Source organism: Cinclus cinclus, chromosome 3 (assembly GCF_963662255.1).
Source record: "Cinclus cinclus chromosome 3, bCinCin1.1, whole genome shotgun sequence".
Taxonomy (NCBI): domain Eukaryota; kingdom Metazoa; phylum Chordata; class Aves; order Passeriformes; family Cinclidae; genus Cinclus; species Cinclus cinclus.
The window spans coordinates 110,730,982-110,751,075 of record NC_085048.1 but is presented as its reverse complement, the minus strand read 5'-3'; the positions used below and the strand labels follow the sequence as shown (position 1 = coordinate 110,751,075).

At 51.6% G+C, this 20,094-nt stretch overlaps 1 protein-coding gene across 1 annotated transcript in view; it reads right to left on the bottom strand.

Moving 5' to 3' along the window:
- The window catches only part of LOC134042017 (serine/threonine-protein kinase pim-1-like), a 50,993-nt gene extending 36,145 nt beyond the window's left edge, over window positions 1-14,848 (bottom strand). Inside the window, exon 1 of the mRNA XM_062489091.1 lies at window positions 14,752-14,848. Within this exon, the coding sequence (XP_062345075.1) occupies window positions 14,752-14,848 (97 nt within the window). The remainder of the gene's footprint in view (window positions 1-14,751) is intronic.
- Window positions 14,849-20,094: the final 5,246 nt, after the last annotated feature.

Here is a 20,094-nt window from a genome sequence, read left to right as displayed (position 1 = left end):
TCCAGGCCTCTATATTAAACACTGATTAAATCGTACATCTATAACCCAAAACTTCCCTGGAATCTCAGTTCACAGTGGAGGCCAAGGAAGATAGAAGTTATGCCTGACATTGTCTTTGGGATCCCTTCCCTTCCAAACAGATGCCAACCCACAGAGATGTCCAGAATCTGACAATAACTCCCAGGAGGTAATTGCTTTCCTAAGCTAGATTTCATGGCCTTTCTATTTGCAACTCCCACTGAGTTCTGGATTGGGTTTTATGTGCTGTTTATATTTCTCTTTACAACAAAGGAATGTTGCAACATGAACAACAGCACCCCGTGTTAAAAGTAAAAAAAGCAATACTAGAATTCGCAGACCCCTCTCCAGCAGCCAATATTTCTACAAGCATATGCTTGTGGGTGCTGAAGGTGGCAGTCACGGATTATAGTATTCTATCATCTTCAGGAGACAGACCCATGCAATACAGTTCCCAAATGACACCACAAACATTACAGAGGGAATCAATACCAAGCCCAGCAGAGGACCCATCTTCAGATGCTTTTAAGCACTGCCTCCTCTTCCCCACCACCACCACCTCTGCCCTTGTGACATGCAGTGTGGGGTTTGACATGGAGCTGGATCATCACAGATGGGCCACATGGTGAATACACAGAGGTTTCCCTAAGTACATGGGAGAGAGCTGACTGTGCAAAGGAACCTCACAAGATGGCAAGAGGGAGCTGAATTGCAGAGGGGAGCAGCAGACACCTTGGCTTACCTCATCTCCTGGGACTCTTGGACATCCAGCTGCACAGAGCTGAGCAGAGACCCTGCAGCACTGCCAACACTGGGACTGACTGCCTTGGGTATAGGGGGGACCAAAGGCAGCCCCAATGACCCCTTCTTCATATCCCCACCTCTGGGATACAGCAAGGATGCCTGGAAAGAGTGGTACACAGTGCTCAAATATAGCATCCAGCCTTGCCCTCATTCATGACTCAAGACAGTTACACATGCCCTGACAGGAAAAGTCAATATCATATATAGCAGATTGTCCTAGGAAGGGGAAGGGTGGCATAGGAAAGGGAATTGGTGAGGGAGAGACCATCCCAGCAGGAATCCACATGGTTGGCATCAGCATGTTCTGCAGTGCCACTGCCTCCACTGGCCTTTTGGATGGTATGGGAATGGGTTTAGACCACTGTTCTCTCCCTGCCCCTTAGGCACCTCACAGCCAGTGCTGATCTCCAGCCAAGTCCCCACAAAGCCATTCTGCAGGATGTCAGAACCTGCTTTTCTCAAACCCCTCATTTCTTCTGCTGCTGCCCTTCCCTCTTACAGTTGCCCAGCAGCCTTTCAGCCCAGAAGCTGCTGAGCTCTCGCGATGCTCCGTGCTCTCCAGCTCCCACACCTCCATCATCTCAGGCTCACTGGCATTTAGGAAGTTCAGCAGAGCTCCCTGCCCTGCTGCTCTCTGCAAGGTCTCTGCTTGCCCAAGTTGCTCCAGGGCCCCCATGCCATGACCAGGAAGGAGGGTGGAGGTAGGAGGGGCAGGTGCACACCATTCTTTAAGTGTCCCTTCCTTTCTGGCACAACTAAAGCCCCAAATCAAGTCCTCTTCAAACTACAGTTAAAGGACCACATCCTGTCAGGGATACACTGGGCCCTTCCTCAGCAAGGCTGGAATCAAGTACATCAGCCTTTGATTGGACATTCTGTTTGCCAGAGCTGTTGCTCATTTGCCTCCTCCTGCACCCCATGGCAAACCCAGAACAACTGCAGGTGCTGGCCCTGCTGCAAAGACAATCGTTTGCCTGGGCTTGGGGCTTCTCTCCCCATGGCCACCTCCCATCCCTTCCTTCTGGACAAAGCCATGCCAGAGCACACAGCTGCCCAGAAGCTGAAGAAATCTAGAAATAGCATCAGAGACAACTGTGTAGGAGGCCATGGCTGTACAACTCAAATGCTGCATCAACCTGGAACTGACTTTGCAGGACTGCCTGTTCCAGCAAACTCCTTTTTCCATCCCCACCAGACAGAGCTGATGGAAACTACCACCAAGACATAGACATGGTTCACAGATACCCGTGGGTTACTGAATGCAGGAGGATTGCTTAGCTGGAACAGACAACTTTAGCAGCGCTGCCTTCTTGTTGGTGTTTCCTCAGCTACAAGACAGAGGAGCAACCATGACAGAACCCAGAAACCATTCAAAGCCCTCTCCTGCTATAGATACACAGTGAGGACTTGAAATCTGCACTACACACCCATTGCAAAGACAGCCTGAAGTGCAGAGTCCAGCTGAGACCTTCCTTTACTCAGGGGTTTCCCTTGCCTCACACCATAGGAAAAAGTCTCAAAACTCTGCCTGCAGCACATAATCTGAAAATCTATCACATGGACTTATCTTGGTCTTCTTACCTTATGCATTTTTCCCTCTGAATCCAGCTCCTGCTTGTTCTTACTGTCACTGGTGCTGCTGCCATTTTTCCCACCCTCCTGCTCCACACTGCAGATTTTAATTGGTTTAGAAGAAGGAGAGCTCTTCTGGATGGGAGGCAACGGTTTAGAGGGAAGGAGCATGGAGGGAGATGGCCGGAACAACTTGGAAAACATGAACCTAGTCAGGCCTGCAATGTGGAGACATAAAATAGAACAGAGGCTGAGATGCAAAGCTAAAGCATCTAAAGCTCCATATACCATGGAACACATTTCCTCAAAACTTCTAAACATCTGCACAGGGAAACATGCACGTAACAGCAGCCACGTGAGGCAGGCCAGGGGCACACCCTGAGCCACTTCGCAGAGTAACCAGGGGAACTCCATGGCCTCTGGGCTGCTCTGGGACAGCAGGGAGCCCTGTGCTTCCCAGCAATGGCTCAGCTGCACATGCAGCCTCCTGCTCCTCTCCCTGCCCCACAGCTCAGCAGCCCTACAGCTCCACGGGGCACTGGCAGCAGCACAGCTCATGGCAGGGGGCACCTGCAGGGCACAACTGCTCCCTGGCAATGTGCACAGGCTCTCCAGGCTGGCACAAGACCCTTCCTCCCACCAGAGAGCGGCCCAGCTCCCACCTTACCTCTGTGGGAGGCTGAGCCATGCTCACAAGGGAACAAGTGAGTTAGGTGAACTCCCACCTGTAGAACCAATACATCTAATGGATGAGGCAACCAAGGGGTCTTTTTAGTTATTCAGAAAGTTGCTTTGCTTTTATTTTTCAGGAAATTAGTATCACTTTAATTACTCTGAACAGTATGGTGCTGGCAAGCCAGGAAAGAGAGCTTCTACTGCATTGCTTATGTGTTTCTCATTGCCACCCCACTACTTAGGGATCTCTTTCCTTCCAAACAGCTGGCAACCCACAGTGGTCTCCAGAATTTGACAATTACACCTAGGAAATCATTCCTTTCCAACGCTAGATTTCATGGCACTTGTTTCTGTAACACCCACTCAGTTCTGGGTTGGCATTTGTTGGTTGCCTTTATTTCCTTTTGCAACAAAGGAAGGGCAGGCTCATGAATGATGGCAACCCACATTAGAGGTAAAAGATGCTTTGCCCTCCCCATTGCTTGTCCCCAGTATTCAAGGAGCCCATATCTGTAGGGGACACACTGGCTTGCAAACATTCTGTTTTTGCGAAGCTTTATTGCTTCATGGGTTTTGCTTCATGGGTTTTTTCCCTGCTTTCTTTCCTGCAGAGAACCCAAAACCCAACATAAGACCTACATCCAAACATTTCTGATCATTGCAGTTAAAAACAATTCCAAATTCTCTTGGTGGAAATGCCATAGGGCAGATCATCAAAAGAAGACCTTGCATAAATCTGTATTTCTTTATGCCTGTAGATGGAACAGGTCATTTGTAAAAGCACACCAGATAAGGAGTAATGATACAGCTCATTTCCAGTCCAGAACTAATCCAGCAAAAATGTCACCTTACTTATTGAGCAATACTTCTCCCTAGCTGCATTAAGCATTCCAACTGCATATCACCAATTAAGGAGTCATTCCAAAGGGCCTCTGCCCAGGATTTGGCAGAACTAACCCAGAGCAAAGGGGCCTGGGCATCTGATCCCTTTTTCTGCATCAGCACAACTATTTCTTCAAATCTCATCTCTCCTATCATGACATGCTCCAAAATGGCAAAGGAACAACAACAGGCTTTGCTGGAGGCTTTCAACTCAAAGGCATTGGCTGGCACAGATGCACCAGAGACCGCAGTTTGTCTGGCACAATTCTACTTGTCAGGGATCAGGCAAGGCAGGGACAGGGGGACAAGGCAGAAGGCATCTCCTCCCCCAGCCTCATCTTGCAACACTGACATAGGCAGAGGCAGTGGGGCAAGAGATTTGCCATGGTGAACCTGCCATAGGTGGCTTTGGGCTTGTGCTGTCAGAGGATGACAAACTCAGACCCTGCATATGCTGCATCCATTTGGAATTGTCCTTCTCCAAAACTGGAAAATTCAAAAGGACTTTCTCTCACAGGAGGGTTCCCTATTTCTCCCAGTGAAAAACCAGGCAATTTCCATGACTTTCCTTCCGATCTCAAAGGGTTCAGCTCAGAATATACCCCAAGTTAAAGTCTTCTCCTTCAAGGGCAGGAGGAAGGAGTGGGAATATTTCTCATTTCCTGCTAAATGCTTTCTTTTTTTGGTTCTAATTGCAACACTAGAAAGGCTTCAGGGAGATAAAAGGCAGGCAAAGAATGGAGAGGAATGTTTTGTTTCCTGCAATGCATTTCCAGGGCCTGAAGATACCACTCCAGCTTATGCCACCTAAGACTTCACATTAGAGGAGTTTTCAGAGCATCCCCGGAGCATAATCCCAGTGACTGGGCTCTGGGACAGTCCACTGAGGCCATCAAGGAATTGAAACAAATTTAAAGAAATTCTTAAAACCATGGTTCATAACCAAGTTTTCAAGATGTCACCTCTGATTCAATATGCCAATGGTCATTTTAGGACCGACATGCCCTGTACCTACCTGCATGTTCAGACTTCTCTTTGATGCTGCCGCTCGGTCTTGGCCTTGAGAAAGGGAGAACAAAAGCACATATGAGGAGGGAGAAAGAGAAGGGAGGGAAGAGGTGTAGCATGAGAGGAGGCAATCTTTCCTAGCTTGTTCACTCTGATGAAGGAGGAAATGCAAGAGACATCAAGCCAACAAGATGCAAAGCTGATTAATTGTCCTTAAGCTTTCAGTTGCTGCAGTCAGACAGAGCTGGCCAAGCTCCAGCTGAAACACAGCAGTCATTCTCCAACTTGCATCATAACTCCCCAATTGTGGTGTCTCTCCTTTTGAAACCTGGGGGGCTCCTACAGCCTCTCTGAAGCAGCAAAGGTTGCTAAGCTGAGACACGAGTCTGTATGGAGGGCAGCTACTTTGCTTCTGCTGACAAAGCTTGGCTTTGCCTGCTCATGCCTTGCGCTGGTGCCAGTCTCGTGCTACGTGTGGTCAGAGCACTGGAGTGTTCTGAGAAGGATATTCCACCTCCTTGATCTTCCAAGAAGGAAAAGGCCTTTTCCAACTCAGCTGATAGCCAAGGATATTCAGATTGCACTTTTAAAGCCCTACCTAAGCTTTTCAATAGGAATGATATTTCTGTGACTCATTCATTATTGTAATCACTCGGATAAGCTTGACAGCTACATTTCCTCAAACATATCCAAGCCAATATCTTTCCATCAGGTACCATCCTATAAAACTTCTTTAGAACCTTTCCCTCTTTGATTTTAAGGCAAGATCTAAGCATTAAACATTGATTGGCTTACACATCTATAACCCAAACTTCTCTGGGAGCTCATTTCAGACCGGAGGCCAAGAAACAGACAAGTTCCACAGCATGTTTACAGAGGCAGCACCTGACTGTCCAGACGCCTCTCCAGCAGCTAATATTTGGCAAAACGCAATTTTTGCGTGCTGAACTTGAGACTCAAGGATCACAGTATTCTATCATCTTCAGGAGACAGACCCATGCAATACAGTTCCCAAATGACACCACAAACATTACAGAGGGAATCAGTACCAAGCCCAGCAGAGGACCCATCTTCAGATGCTTTTAAGCCCTGCCTCCTCTTCCCCACCACCACCACCTCTGCCCTTGTGACATGAGGTGTGGGGTTTGACATGGAGCTGGATAATCACGGATGGGCCAAATGGTGAATACACAGAGGTTTCCCTAAGTACATGGGAGAGAGCTGACTGTGCAAAGGAACCTCACAAGATGGCAAGAGGGAGCTGAACAGCAGAGTGGAGCAGCAGACACCTTGGCTTACCTCATCTCCTGGGACCCTTGGACATCCAGCTGCACAGAGCTGCGCAGAGACCCTGCAGCACTGCCAACACGGGGACTGACTGCCTTGGGTATAGGGGGGACCAAAGGCAGCCCCAATGACCCCTTCTTCATATCACCACCTCTGGGATACAGCAAGGATGCCTGGAAAGAGTGGTACACAGTGCTCAAATATAGCATCCAGCCTTGCCCTCATTCATGACTCAAGACAGTTACACATGCCCTGACAGGAAAAGTCAATATCATATATAGCAGATTGTCCTAGGAAGGGGAAGAGCGGCATAGGAAAAGGAATTGGTGAGGGAGAGACCATCTCCCAAATTTGCCACCTCTCTCTTCCTGCTCATTTTTCTGCAATTGCAGCTACACTCCCAGCTGGAATCCACATGGTTGGCATCAGCATGTTCTGCAGTGCCACTGCCTCCACTGGCCTTTTGGATGGTATGGGAACGGGTTCAAATCACTGTTCTCTCCCTGTCCCTTAGGCACCTCACAGCCAGTGCTGATCACCAACCAAGTCCCCACAAAGCCATTCTGCAGGATGTCAGAACCTGCTTTTCTCAAGCCCCTCAATTCTTCTGCTGCTGCCCTTCCCTCTTACAGTTGCCCAGCAGCCTTTCAGCCCAGAAGCTGCTGAGCTCTCACGATGCTCCGTGCTCTCCAGCTCCCACACCTCCATCATCTCAGGCTCACTGGCATTTAGGAAGTTCAGCAGAGCTCCCTGCCCTGCTGCTCTCTGCAAGGTCTCTGCTTGCCCAAGTTGCTCCAGGGCCCCCATGCCATGACCAGGAAGGAGGGTGGAGGTAGGAGGGGCAGGTGCACACCATTCTTTAAGTGTCCCTTCATTTCTGGCACAACTAAAGCCCCAAATCAAGTCCTCTTCAAACTACAGTTAAAGGACCACATCCTGTCAGGGATACACTGGGCCCTTCCTCAGCAAGGCTGGAATCAAGTACATCAGCCTTTGATTGGACATTCTGTTTGCCAGAGCTGTTGCTCATTTGCCTCCTCCTGCACCCCATGGCAAACCCAGAACAACTGCAGGTGCTGGCCCTGCTGCAAAGGCAATCGTGTGCCTGGGCTTGGGGCTGCTCTCCCCATGGCCACCTCCCATCCCTTCTCTCTGGACAAAGCCATGCCAGAGCACACAGCTGCCCAGAAGCTGAAGAAATCTAGAAATAGCATCAGAGACAACTGTGTAGGAGGCCATGGCTGTACAACTCAAACGCTGTGTCAACCTGGAACTGACTTTGCAGGACTGCCTGTTCCAGCAAACTCCTTTTTCCATGCCCACCAGACAGAGCTGATGGAAACCACCACCAAGACATAGACATGGTTCACAGATACCCGTGGGTTACTGAATGCAGGAGGATTGCTTAGCTGGAGCAGACAACTTTAGCAGCGCTGCCTTCTTGTTGGTGTTTTCTCAGCTACAAGACAGAGGAGCAACCATGACAGAGCCCAGAAACCTTTCAAAGCCCTCTCCTGCTATAGATACACAGTGAGGACTTGAAATCTGCACTACACACCCATTGCAAAGACAGCCTGAAGTGCAGAGTCCAGCTGAGATCCTACTTTGCTCACCTTCTTCCTTAGGCTCACACCACAGTTAATGGTCTCCGATCTCTGCTTACAGGACATAAACTGAAAATCTGCCACACAGGACTTATCTTGCTTGCCTTACCTTATGTGCTTTTCCCTCTGAATCCTGGTCCCGGTTGTTTCTAATATTGTCATCCTTGTAGCCAGTGCCATTTTTCCCATTGTCCCGCTCTCCTCTGGACATCATATTTGACTTGGTTGAAGGAGAGCCCTTCTGGATGGGAGGCAATGGCTTGGAGGGAAGGAGCATAGAAGGATTTGCCAGGGAAAACCTCTTGGCAAGAGGGTAGCCAGTCAGGCCTGCAAAGTGGAGACACAAAATGTAACAAGAGGCTGCAAAGCAAAACAAAAGCATCTGAAGCTCCATGTTTCATGGGACACATTTCCTGGAAAATTTCCTGGAAACTTGCTGCACAGGGAAACATGCACCTGACAGCCGCCACCTGAGGCAGGCCACAGGATCACACCCTGAGCCACTTCCACAGATCTCCCAGGGGAACTCCCTGGCCTCTGGGCTGCTCTGGGACAGCAGGGAGCCCAGAGCCCTGAGCTTCCCAGCAATGGCTCAGCTGCACATGCAGCCTCCTGCTCCTCTCCCTGCCCCACAGCTCAGCAGCCCTACAGCTCCACGGGGCACTGGCAGCAGCACAGCTCATGGCAGGGGGCACCTGCAGGGCACAACTGCTCCCTGGCAATGTGCACAGGCTCTCCAGGCTGGCACAAGACCCTTCCTCCCACCAGAGAGTGGCCCAGCTCCCACCTTACCTCTGTGGGAGGCTGAGACACTCTCACAAGGGAAGAAGTGACGTTGGTCAATGCCCACCTCTATCCCAGCATCAACATGTCTAATGGGTGTGGCACTTAAGGGATATTTGATATTTTTAAAAACAATTGTTTGGTTTTAGTTTTCCTTAGACTAGCCTGTGTTTAATTCCTCCAAACACTATTGAGTTAGCAAGTCTGAAGTGAAAGGTGCAAGGATCCAATAATAACAGGGGAATAAGGATCCCTTCTAGAGATTGGCTTTGTCAAAACCCAGGAAAGACCCACACAGCGACGAATGCTATTTCTGCAAGCTACAGAGACCTCTCAGCATGCAGGCAGGCCTTGCTGGGGTTTTTATATTATCCTGTCATCCTCAGTGTTGGACCCAATCACCAAGCAGAGGAAGAACAGGAAATTTATCAGTAGTGAGACCCAACGTTGATGGCAAAGAAAGAAGCAGAATTTGCATCACATGACCACGTTGTATTTGTCATGGCCACAGTCCCTGTCCTGGCTGACAGTATGAGTGATTTGGCTACTGTCAAAAAGCAGGAAGCAGAGTAAACTAAAGGTAGAATGTTGTGATGCCAGGGCTGTCCTTGCAAGATCACCTGTAGCTCACAGCCACCAACTCTGACACAGAGCCAGAACTGACCACCATGGACCAATTTTCCCGGAAATCTGGTGGAATTTGTCTCCATTTGACTCGGGCCTTTCAGCTCCTTTCTATCCTCACCTTTTCCTTCCGTGGTCTTTCCTTTTGCAGTAAAATCCATCTTTGAACCCGTGCTTCTGTCTCGCAGAAGTACCTGGGGTTGAATTTGGGAACTGTCTCGGAGCAGACGGCGATAGGAGCTCGGTCCCCAGCCCTAGAACAAGGTGGGGTGACTCCAATCGCCAGCAGTCGGCACAGACAGGCAGAGCCAGACGTGTCTCCTGCCACTGTGTCCGTGTCAACCACAACCTTCACAGCCCCTTGCGGGGCTGCCCCTTTGTGACGCGCTGGCCCGTGGTTCTCTCGTTTCCATGGCCACAGAGCCCCCACCCCAGCTCCATCCCTTTCCCTTCCCTTCCCAAGGGCAGCCAGCCCTGGGCCCGGTCAGGCCAGGTCGGAGGGTTTGGCACTGTCTAGGAAGTAGCCGCTTTCCTAAGCTGCTTTTCAAGGCCTTTATTTCTGTAATTCCCACTCCGTTCTGCCTTGCAGCTTGTTGGTTGCGGATTTTGATTACTTCTCTTCACAACAAATAAAGTGGTGCCTTCCCCTCAGCAGCCCTGGGGATGTTCCTATGTGAAGCCATCTGTCTCACACGGTTTTAGACAATTTAAAACAGAACACTATGGATAAGCCGTCTCCTCTAAAGTGTTCCAACAATCCCGTTTCCAGCAAGAGGAAGTGAACAGTAAGAGATAAAGGTGGAAAAAAGGCCTGCCTCACCGCCCACACGGCCTGGGGGAGAGACAGCTGGGCCCCGATCTGGCAAGGGCCCCAACCTCGGCTGCTGGCAAAAGGAAAAGGAAAACCACCAGCCCACCACTAACATTACGTACAGCAAACGCCAAAAAACAACCTTACAACCAAAAAACTCATCTCCGCTTTCTGGCCGGGCCCTACAATCCCAGCCCGGCCCCGGCGCGGCCTTAGAAGGCTCCTTATGGTAAAGAGCTCCGGCCGCCCCACCTAAAAACAATCACAGAACCCTCTCCTGCCCTGGCAAAATATTAACTTTTTCACTGCCCAAAATATGACTTTACAAATATTTTATTCTCTGTCCTGTGGAAAAAAAAAACAGAGAACCAAAATGATAATATGTACAAAAACAGCACAAAAAACACCAAATTCAAAGTATGAGAAGAGTCAAGTCTCAGCTGAGGGAAGGAAGACATAGACTGAAATTCTTCCCTTTTTTTATGCTATAGAAAAGCATCCGTTGTTTCCCTATAACACATAAAAAATTATGGGGTGGATTAAAGATTCTAACTCTAGATGTAAGAAGAAGCGTTGGTGTTAAAATAAACCAATGTTAAAATTGCTGTAAGTGCCCTAGGTTTAAATAGTGAAAAAACCCCTGCTTCTCCCTAGGGAAGAAGAAAAACACCCTCTATTTTTAAAAGTGGAGTAAGCTTTTGTTTCAACTATTATAATCCTTTAAGTGTGCCTCATAAGTTGATATGGTCCTCAGTATTAGTTATGAATTAAAATGTTAGTTGAGAAAAAAAATATTACATAATAACCAGATCTCTATCCTCCCTGACGGCTAAACACTAGAACAGCAAGACCACCTAAAAATGGTTTCTTATGAAAAAATCTCTATAGGCTGAAAAATCTCCTCTCTGAAAGAAACAAGTAAATGACTATTTGAGAAATGGTAAACGAACTGAGTTGTTCTTTGTATGTTGTCAATGTAAAAAAACAAATGTGTGGAAAGAAGAAGAGTAGTCTGAAGTTTTATTCTAATTTTTCTTCTTCTTTTTTCCCCTATAGTTTCTGGTAATAAAGTTTGTCTTTGTACCATTTAAAGCTAAGCCTGTTTTATCTTCCTCCTAATCCTATCTCACAACTAAAAACGTTCAAATTAACAATCCAAAACCACTACACTAAAGCAGTATCTCCACCCAAACTCAAACTGAACCCAAAACACCCCACTGTGGAGACCCTAGAAGGCATTCCCTAGTTAGGAAGACACGAGAGGCTTCTCTCATAGCAAGCCCTGTTCTGTCATGCCAATGTAGCCCTGTTCTGTTCCCTGGGCCAGCCCCCTGCCCTCTCCCTGTCTCTCAGGCTTTCGGTCACTCCCACCCTGTTTCCCTGTTGGCTCCCATGCCCTAACCCCACCTTTGTGCCACCCCCATGTCTCCTGGTAAGTGCTCCCTGATGCTCCCCCTGCCCAGGACACCCATCTGCTTCAACCTGGACCCTCACCCCGACGTTCCCCTTTGTCTTTGCCTCTGACCCTGGACTATCCACGCAGCGGCTGAAATAAACATCTCCGTGAATCCCATACAAAGCCCCATGCTGCTTCTTTACCTGCAACCATCTTAACAGCTATCCAGGCTACAACACCTGGGGAGACAAAGGAGACAAGAAGGATGTCCCAGCTCCCAACATTTCCTTTATCCCTACAGTAGCTGTACTCCAATTACTGCATACGAGAGTTTTACTTGATCCCTTTAATGCCAAGGGACCATGAAGGACTTGAACCTTGTTCAAGTCCAGCCTTGCCTGCCTATTTTGGAGTGGAGGGCAAAGATGCAGACAACTTTGGGCGGGGGTAGAGCTGAAATTGCATTTTGCTGCTTCTGATTTCCTCCCTGCTTTTGCAGCAGAGGGACATCTTTGTCCCTGCAAACCACTCCCCTTTCCAAGTGAAATGTGGGCCTGGCTACCAGCTCCAGGTTCTTGAAGAGACTGCTGCGGTTGGCAACAGGAATTGTTGCTGAACTTTTTGTGTTACTTAAACCCCCCCACCAATTCCACCAAGTGGATGAGGAAAGAGGCAAAGAGATTTCGGTGGAAGAAGGGAGGCCAAAAGCTTGAAAAAAGGATGAAAGAAATGCTCCAATGATGATGATGATGTTAATAACAAGAAAAAGATTTACTTTTCACAGCAAATGAACACCTGCTGCCGTCCAGCCCTCCCAGACTGGCAGGTCGAGCGGTGCCGTTTCCATGGCATGAGCTGCTGGTAGCCTGGGGACAGAAACCAGAAAGCCACGGTCAGTGGCAGCAGGCTCCTGTCCCCCCTGTCCCACCATGGCCTATGCTCAGGCCAGGCTGCTGGCTGTGCTCAGAGCCCAAACCTCCCAGCCCATTCCCTCCTTGTTAGAGGAGAGCAGCGTGGCAGGACACGCTCCACCTCTTCTGCTCAAGCATGGCACAACAACCTCCTCAGCAGCTGCAAGAGCGACATTCTCGTGTGCCTGCTGCCATTTGCCCTAAGCCCTTCTGCCACCCGAGCTGTGGAACCGGGTACCCACCTCTGGAGACCTGCTGCCAGGAGAGGAGCCGATCCCACACAAGGTCCTCATCCTTTTGCAGGGGACATCCACACCGTGGACCCTCCCCGGCTAGCACCGGCACGGGATGCACTCCACGGACGGTGCCGGTGCTTCTCCATCTGGTCTGGACACAAGCTGCAATCTTTCTGGAAAAAACACAAGAACAATTGCATGAAAGTCATTTCAAAACAATACCTGGAAACAAGAAAAAGCACCAAAGGTTGTCACCGTTTCACGGGCCTGGGGAAGGTCTGACCGCTCTTTATGATACTAAAATCTCTCCAGTGGTGGGGAAAAACCCTACCTTTCCCACCTGTATGCCCACCCCTTCCTCAAGGACCTGCAAAGCAGAGCAGCTGGGCCATGGCTAAAGAACCCGTCCCCCTCTGCTGCTCCCTATCCCCATGGATGCATGCTTTTGTCAGGCCGGATGCCCCCACCCCAGCCTGTGCCATGCTGGCAGGAAGAAGCTGTCAGCGAGGCCAGGAGCCGGCTCCCCTTCCACAACATCCATCCCCTGCCCCACCAAAAAGCAGCTGAGCAGTTGGCAGAAAGATTAATATTGTCCACTGCCACCCCACGGGGAACCTCCGGCACGTGGCCAGGCCGAGCCCTGCAATGCCTGGAGGCACGAGCATCCCCCCACCCCTGCACCGCCTGGGGACTCATCTTGATTTCGTCAGGGTGCAGAGCGTGTCCTCTAGGAAGGGGCTGCAACCAAAGCCCATCAGCTTTGCCCTGCCAGTGGCCAGCTCGAGAACGGCGTTCTCCAGCTCTGCGCTGATCTCCAGAAGAACACGCCAGATGTGCCTTGGCTCGCGGGGACATCACGAGGCCATTGAGCTGCAGGGGGATGTTTCCCCTTTTCCACTCTGTGGCAACTTCACTGCACTGTGCCACAATTTCTCCAATAGGATGGGGAGCCCTGAGCCGCTCCCTCCACAAATCGCCGGGGACCTGAGGAAGCACCTCCTTGGCTGTGCTCTCTGCTCCATGCCAGGGCCACTGGGAAATGCTCTGGGGAATTCTTTGAGAGCCACAAGACACAAGCAGCTGCTGCTTGTGGGCATCCTAGATTCTACTGTGCAGAGGGATGGATCTCTGCTGTCTCCTGGGCCAGGTGGGGCTTCTGCACCCAAGAATGTTCTAAAAGGTCATCCAAGGATGGCCTGTCTGCAGGGTCCATGGATAAGCACCACCTGATCAGGTGCTGGCACTCTGCAGAGAGAAACCAGAAACTGCTGGTCAGCTCCTGTCCATGCTCTCCCAGATTTCACAGTGCCCACAGCACACTAAGAGTGCTCAGAGCTGTTCGCACAGCTTCCCATCCATCCTCTCTTCTGGAAGAGAGCAGCAGAGGTACACGTGCTGCCTCCTCCAACTCAGCCCAGGAGATGAACCTCCTCCCCAGCTGCAACAGCAGGACACTTATGTGTCACCTGCCCTCTCCCAAAGCCGTTCTTGCTCCCGTGCCTTGAAGGCCCATCCCCACCTTGAGACACCCGGGGCGGGAAGAAGAGCTGTCCCCGGACGATGTCCTCTCTGCTTTTGAAAGGAAGGTGCCTGCACACCAGCTGATAGAGCAGGATGCCCAGGGACCAGATGGTGGCTGGCTGGCCATGGTAGCGGCCAAAGAGGATCCACTCCGGTGGGTAGTACTCCCGCGTTCCTATGGCACACGGGCACAGCTCATCAGGCCAATGCTGATTGCTCCCTCCCTCCCAGCCAGCTCCTCAAAAGCCAGCCCCAGCTCCTGCCAAAATGCAACTTGGCTGCAGCCGGCTGAAGCAGCATTCCCCCTCCCTCCCTCCCTGTGTGTTCCACCTGTGGAAGCAAAGGGGAGAAGCTCCACTGCCCGGCTGGGCCCCGGCTTTGGGCTCACCGGCCATCTGGGTGTAGAACGTGTCCTGCAGGATGGTGCCGCAGCCGAAGTCGATGAGCTTCGCCTCGCCGGTGGCCAGGTCAACGAGCACGTTCTCGGCCTTGATGTCGCGGTGCAGGACGCCGCGGCTGGTGCAGTGCCGCACGGCCCCTAGCACCTGCCGGAACAGCGCCCGCGCCACGGGCTCTGGCAGGAACCCCCCCGCGTGCAGCAGGTGCCAGAGGTCCTGACAGCGCTCCGGACGCTCCATGACCAGCGCGAAGCCGTCGGGCAGCTCGAACCAGTCCAGGAGCCGCACGATGCCGTGGAAGCCGGGCCACGACGCCATCCAGTGCACCACCAGCTCCAGGGGCACAAGGGCGCCGTCGTGCTGCGGGGGAGCCGCCATGCCGTCAGCGGCGCCGATGCTGCGCTCGCCTTCGCCACCCCCTGCCCGGCGCCACCGCAGCTCCCATTGCCCATGGCCCGGGACGCTGCGCGGCCCCCGCTCGCTCCACGCTCGCTCCCATCGCAGCGTCCCGGCTCCCACCCGGCCGGGCCTGGCCTTACCCCGCCCGCCACGCCCCGCCGCCTGCTCCCGCTGGCCCCGCTCACTCACCAGCCGCGCCCACTCCAAGACGCGGTCCCGGGACACTCGCTTGATGGCCACCTGCAAGCCAAGGCGAGCGGAGGGCTCAGCTCGCCGCCCGCCGCTCGCCGCCCCACCTCCCCGCTCCGAGCCGGCCCCGTCTCTTACCGGAACGCCGTCGGCGAGCCGGGTCCCGGCGTAAACGCTGCCGAAGCCGCCGCTCCCCAGCAGCGGGCCCTCCCGGTACAGCTGCTCCAGGGGAGGCTTCTCCGCCCGTGCGGACGGCACCGCGCTCTCGTCATTCTGCCCGGGGCACCCGCCCGCCCCGGCCGCCGCTGCTTCCCGAGCCGCCCCGGGCTCCGGCGCCTCGGGGCCGGCGGCCGAACTGCCGGGCGGCGAGGCTCGCTCGGGGGAATGCGCCGGCGGCGGGGCGGGAGCCGGGCGGCTGCGGGCCAGCTGTGGGCGGAACCGCGGGAGGGGCCTCGGTCGGGGCCGGGCCAGCGCCAGGGCCCGCGCCAGGCGGGGCCAAGAGACGGTGCTGCTCCACCACCGCCACCAGTGCAGCGAGGAGCTCGTCCACAGGCTCTTCAAAAGGTGCCACAGGCGGTACGGACTGAGCCCCGCGGAGGCGGCACCGCGGCGTGCCCGACAGGGGCGGGCAGGGGGCCGGCTCGCCCACGGCCGCCTTGCGGGGCGCGGCATGAGCCGGGCTGGGAGAGGCGCAACAAGGAGGGGACTGAACGGGATCACAGGGAGTCTGAGAGGGAGAAGGGCACGGAGGGCGAGCGGGAACTCGAGCGGAAAACCGATCGAGACAGGCGCTGCTGCTGCTGCTGCTGCTGCTGCTGCGGAGCCGCCGGAGCGCGCGGCCGTTCTGCCGTTGCCTCCGCGAACCCAACGGAGGAGCCGCCGCGCGCCCCGTGGAACACAGGAAACAAAGTAAGAATAAATGAAGCTAATTCCTATTAGAGAAATAGCCAAATAAAGCAGTGGAGGAGTAAAGAAGACTGTTGGCTTGTGGCTTTCTTGTTTGAGTGAGATGAAGCATTTTGTGGGGAAGAATTGCCTCTTCTGACAATTTTGCCAGTGTGGGCTGGAGCGGAGCTTTTAAATTTCAAGTAGCAAAGAGAAATCGTGTCAGTATTGTCATCCCTTTTCATTCTCTGCTGAGACACTTGCAGGCTGCCCAAAGACATCGTCTGCAATATGGAACTTGGACCCAAATGGATTGTTAAGTGTGTCTGGATGTCACCAAATCTATGGGAATGACAAAAACTCTCCAGCAATATTTTTAGTGTTAGAGAATCTAGGAACAATGATATTCTGACCACGATGTTGTTCTGGCCGGGATGTGAAACAGAAATAATTTAATCCACACGTAGCCCTGGTGTGCACAGAAATTTTGTTTGTTTATTTCCTGTCAGTGTTAGTGGCAGAAGCATCCATTGCTCAGTTTGGGAAGGCTGACCCCTGACATGGACTCTCCTCAACTGTGTCTCTGCCTCTGACACTAGAGAACACTGAGTGCCTTGAGAGCTCGTGTTGCCTGTGGAATGCTCCAGCTGACTGCCACCAGAAGCTGTGGACGTTCTTTTGGTATCTGATGCAGAAAAGGAGTTCTCCATAATACCATGCTACTTAAACCCACATTAGGATGTGGCTGTGTAGTGGCTCACCATGGAGCAGATTGCCTGCTTTGTCACTGCCAGCCCTGCTGATCCTGCAAGGGACCCTAGTGTATCCCATGCCTGTTTTGCCTGCAAGCAAAGCTTGCCTTGCCTTAGTAGTGTGGAGTAAATAGAGAAGTAATAAAATGGACAATTAAACAAGTTACTTTGGAGGAGATCCTCAAGCTTTCACACATCAGCCCTGCACCTCATGCTCCGTATCCTAGTTTGAATGGACAGGTGTGTGCTAGGGAAAAAGCAGGACCTTCCCTTGAAATGGAGAAAGTAAAATCCTTCCCACTGAGTCAGTATAATTTTGAAATCAAGAGGTTCTCAGGGAAAGATAGGGGGACAGGAAGAACAGTTCTCTACTAAATATACAACAAGGCCAATCTAAACAACAATAACTATGAAATTAACAGGAACCCAGTCACAGTTCCTTTGGTTGTGTGCTCTTTTCCCCCCTGGTGCAGTTACCATCGCCATTGGCAGTGAGCTCTGGCAGGTTCCCAGTGGACAGGGCAGGTGTGTGGATCCCTGCACAGCTGCAGGAGAGCTGGGGGTGATGGCAGCTGTGTCTCAGATGGGAAGGGTGGAGGAGAGACTCTGCTCACGAATCCTTGGAGCAGTGTCGGTCCCGGTGCTCCAACAGGATGCTTGGAGATAGCAAACTGAAGCAGGACAGCATCCTGGCAGGGGTGTGAGGTCCAACACCAGAAGAGGCAGCTCCTGGCACTGGGATGGCGCGGTGAGGTTTCCCAGCTGCCTTCCTCCTTCCAGAGCCAAAAAGGGGTGAGTACCAGTAACTGCCCCCCCACCCTCCTTTACCTGCTTCGAATCTCATGGCCTTGGCCTCCTTCCCCACACTGGCCCCACCCTCCCAGAGAAACTCACAAAATCAGGGAGGCTCTCCCTTCCCCATCTCAAGGTCTCAAGGACCTGGCCATCCTTAGCATGTCAATGGGAAAAAATATAAAACTATAAAATATAGAAAAACAAAACATACCACCAAAAATATACACAATAAAAAATATAACAACAAAATTATTAAGATACAATCAAAATATATTTATTGAAACCTACAGATAACTATCAGAAAATATGTACATCTGGAACTATACAGGCTAATGCATAAATCCTTGTCTTCAAACGCTCTTTGGATAGGCAGCAGCTTCTTCCTGGGCTTGGAGGAAAGAGCTCTTCTGGACAGCAGGAAAGGACTTTGTGGGTAAATGCACAAATGAATGTCCAGAGAAAACTTGGTGGAAACACAGGAGCCAGGCAGGTCTGCAAAATGGAGACACAAAATGTAACAGAGGCTGCAATGCAAACCTAAAGCATCTGAAGCTCCATATTTCATAGAACACATTTCTTGGAAATTCATAAATAGCTGCACAGGGAAACATTCTCCTACCATCACCCTCTGGAGGCAGGCCAGGGGCACACCCTGAGCCACTTCCACAGAGCTCCCAGGGGAACTCCCTGGCCTCTGGGCTGCCCTGGGACAGCAGGGAGCCCAGAGCCCTGTGCTTCCCAGCAATGGCTCAGCTGCACATGCAGCCTCCTGCTCCTCTCCCTGCCCCACAGCTCAGCAGCCCTACAGCTCCATGGGGCACTGGCAGCAGCACAGCTCATGGCAGGGGGCACCTGCAGGGCACAACTGCTCCCTGGCAATGTGCACAGGCTCTCCAGGCTGGCACAAGACCCTTCCTCCCACCAGAGAGCGGCCCAGCTCCCACCTTACCTCTGTGGGAGGCTGAGCCATGCTAGTCCTTCACTTTGTCCTCAATCCAGAGTGTCTTCAGGCCCCTGAGCATGCCATGACTAGGAAGGGCAGTGGAGAGAGCAGGGGCAGATGCACACCCTTCCTGAGTATTTTGTCATTTCTGGCCCAGCTAAAAGGTCAGAACCGCAGGTGTCCATCTCAGCACTTGGTCAACTTGCTGGAGAACATCAAGCCTTCACCAGCCCAGGATGTTGGAGAGGTTTTCCTGGACATGTGGGGGCTGGCTGGCAGCACGCTTCTTCAGCTTGGTGCCCATCACCTCGTAGAGGGCAGAGGCGAGCCTGGTGACCACCGTGCGCACATTGGCGCTGCGGACAGGCAGCGCCTTGTTCTCCAGGAAGGACCAGAGCACGGGCAGGGCGTAGCGCTGGACCACTTCAGGGCTCCTGGCATAAACCCCTTCCACAAGCACTGCCGGGACAGAGACACAAGCTTCTGAAACAACAACCTTAATGCAAACAAGGATCCACCTCGAGATTTGCTTCTTGGAAGCCTCTCTGGCTAAGAGCAGCGAAATAGCACACAGAGCCCAACAATCCAGAAATGGCCAAAGCAGCTGATCCTCCCCAAAATAGAACCACCAACACCTCAGGAGTACTGTCTCCAAACAAATACTTGCACCTGTGGCAGAACTTGTACCTTTACTGGATCATTTCACAACCTGTTTCAACATCAAGAATGACTAAAATGTCAACTTCCCTTTCATTTCCATTAGGAAGTTGTCTAAACCCACACTGAAGATTTGGAAATGCACCATGGAGATTCAATTGAAAGGTTTCTAAGAAAAAGGACAATTCCATCTTTGTGACCCTTGATGTCAAAGTGCCAGAATCCAATCTGGCTCTTCCCTTTGCTCAGTGGCACACAGCAAAGGGCACTATTAGACCACACTTCCAAACTCCAGCCCACCAGACATGGGTGCTGCTTGACAGCTGGATTTAGAAACATCAGTGACTAGCTGCTGTCTTTGGCACAATGCTTTTGTGCCTTCCAACAAACAGCTGCTTCAAACCTCAGGGTGTCTTAGGTAATTACCCAGACCTCATTGCTGTGGCATTTGTGCATCTCCACATTTTAATGTCATTCCCCCTCCCAATGTTAATGGCATTTTTCTTGCAATGTGCACTGCAATAGTAGAATGTAGAGAGAAAAATGCAACACAGATGAATGAAATTTAACCACAACACGAGTGTCTTCTCCCTTTCTCTCTGAAGCCTACTCCCTGCTCAATTTCTGAACTGAACTTTGTCAAACACAGACAAAAAATTGACAACCAACAGGCTCCTTGCATGGCAGATGTGGCTGAGACATCAAAACCTGAAATGCTCTGGACACCATTCATATTTTCTGATCAGGCAAAATGCTATGCAGTAACCACTTCGTATTCTGTGGTGGAAGAGACTTCATTTTCTCTATGCTCGTAATCCACCAGCAATCATCAATATTTAAACAGTTCCTGAAAGTGCCCAAAACCAATTCTGCCAAGCAGGAAAAGGGTTATGGCATCCATTTCAAAATGGGTGTTAATTTCAGTTAAAATCCAATTCAAGACA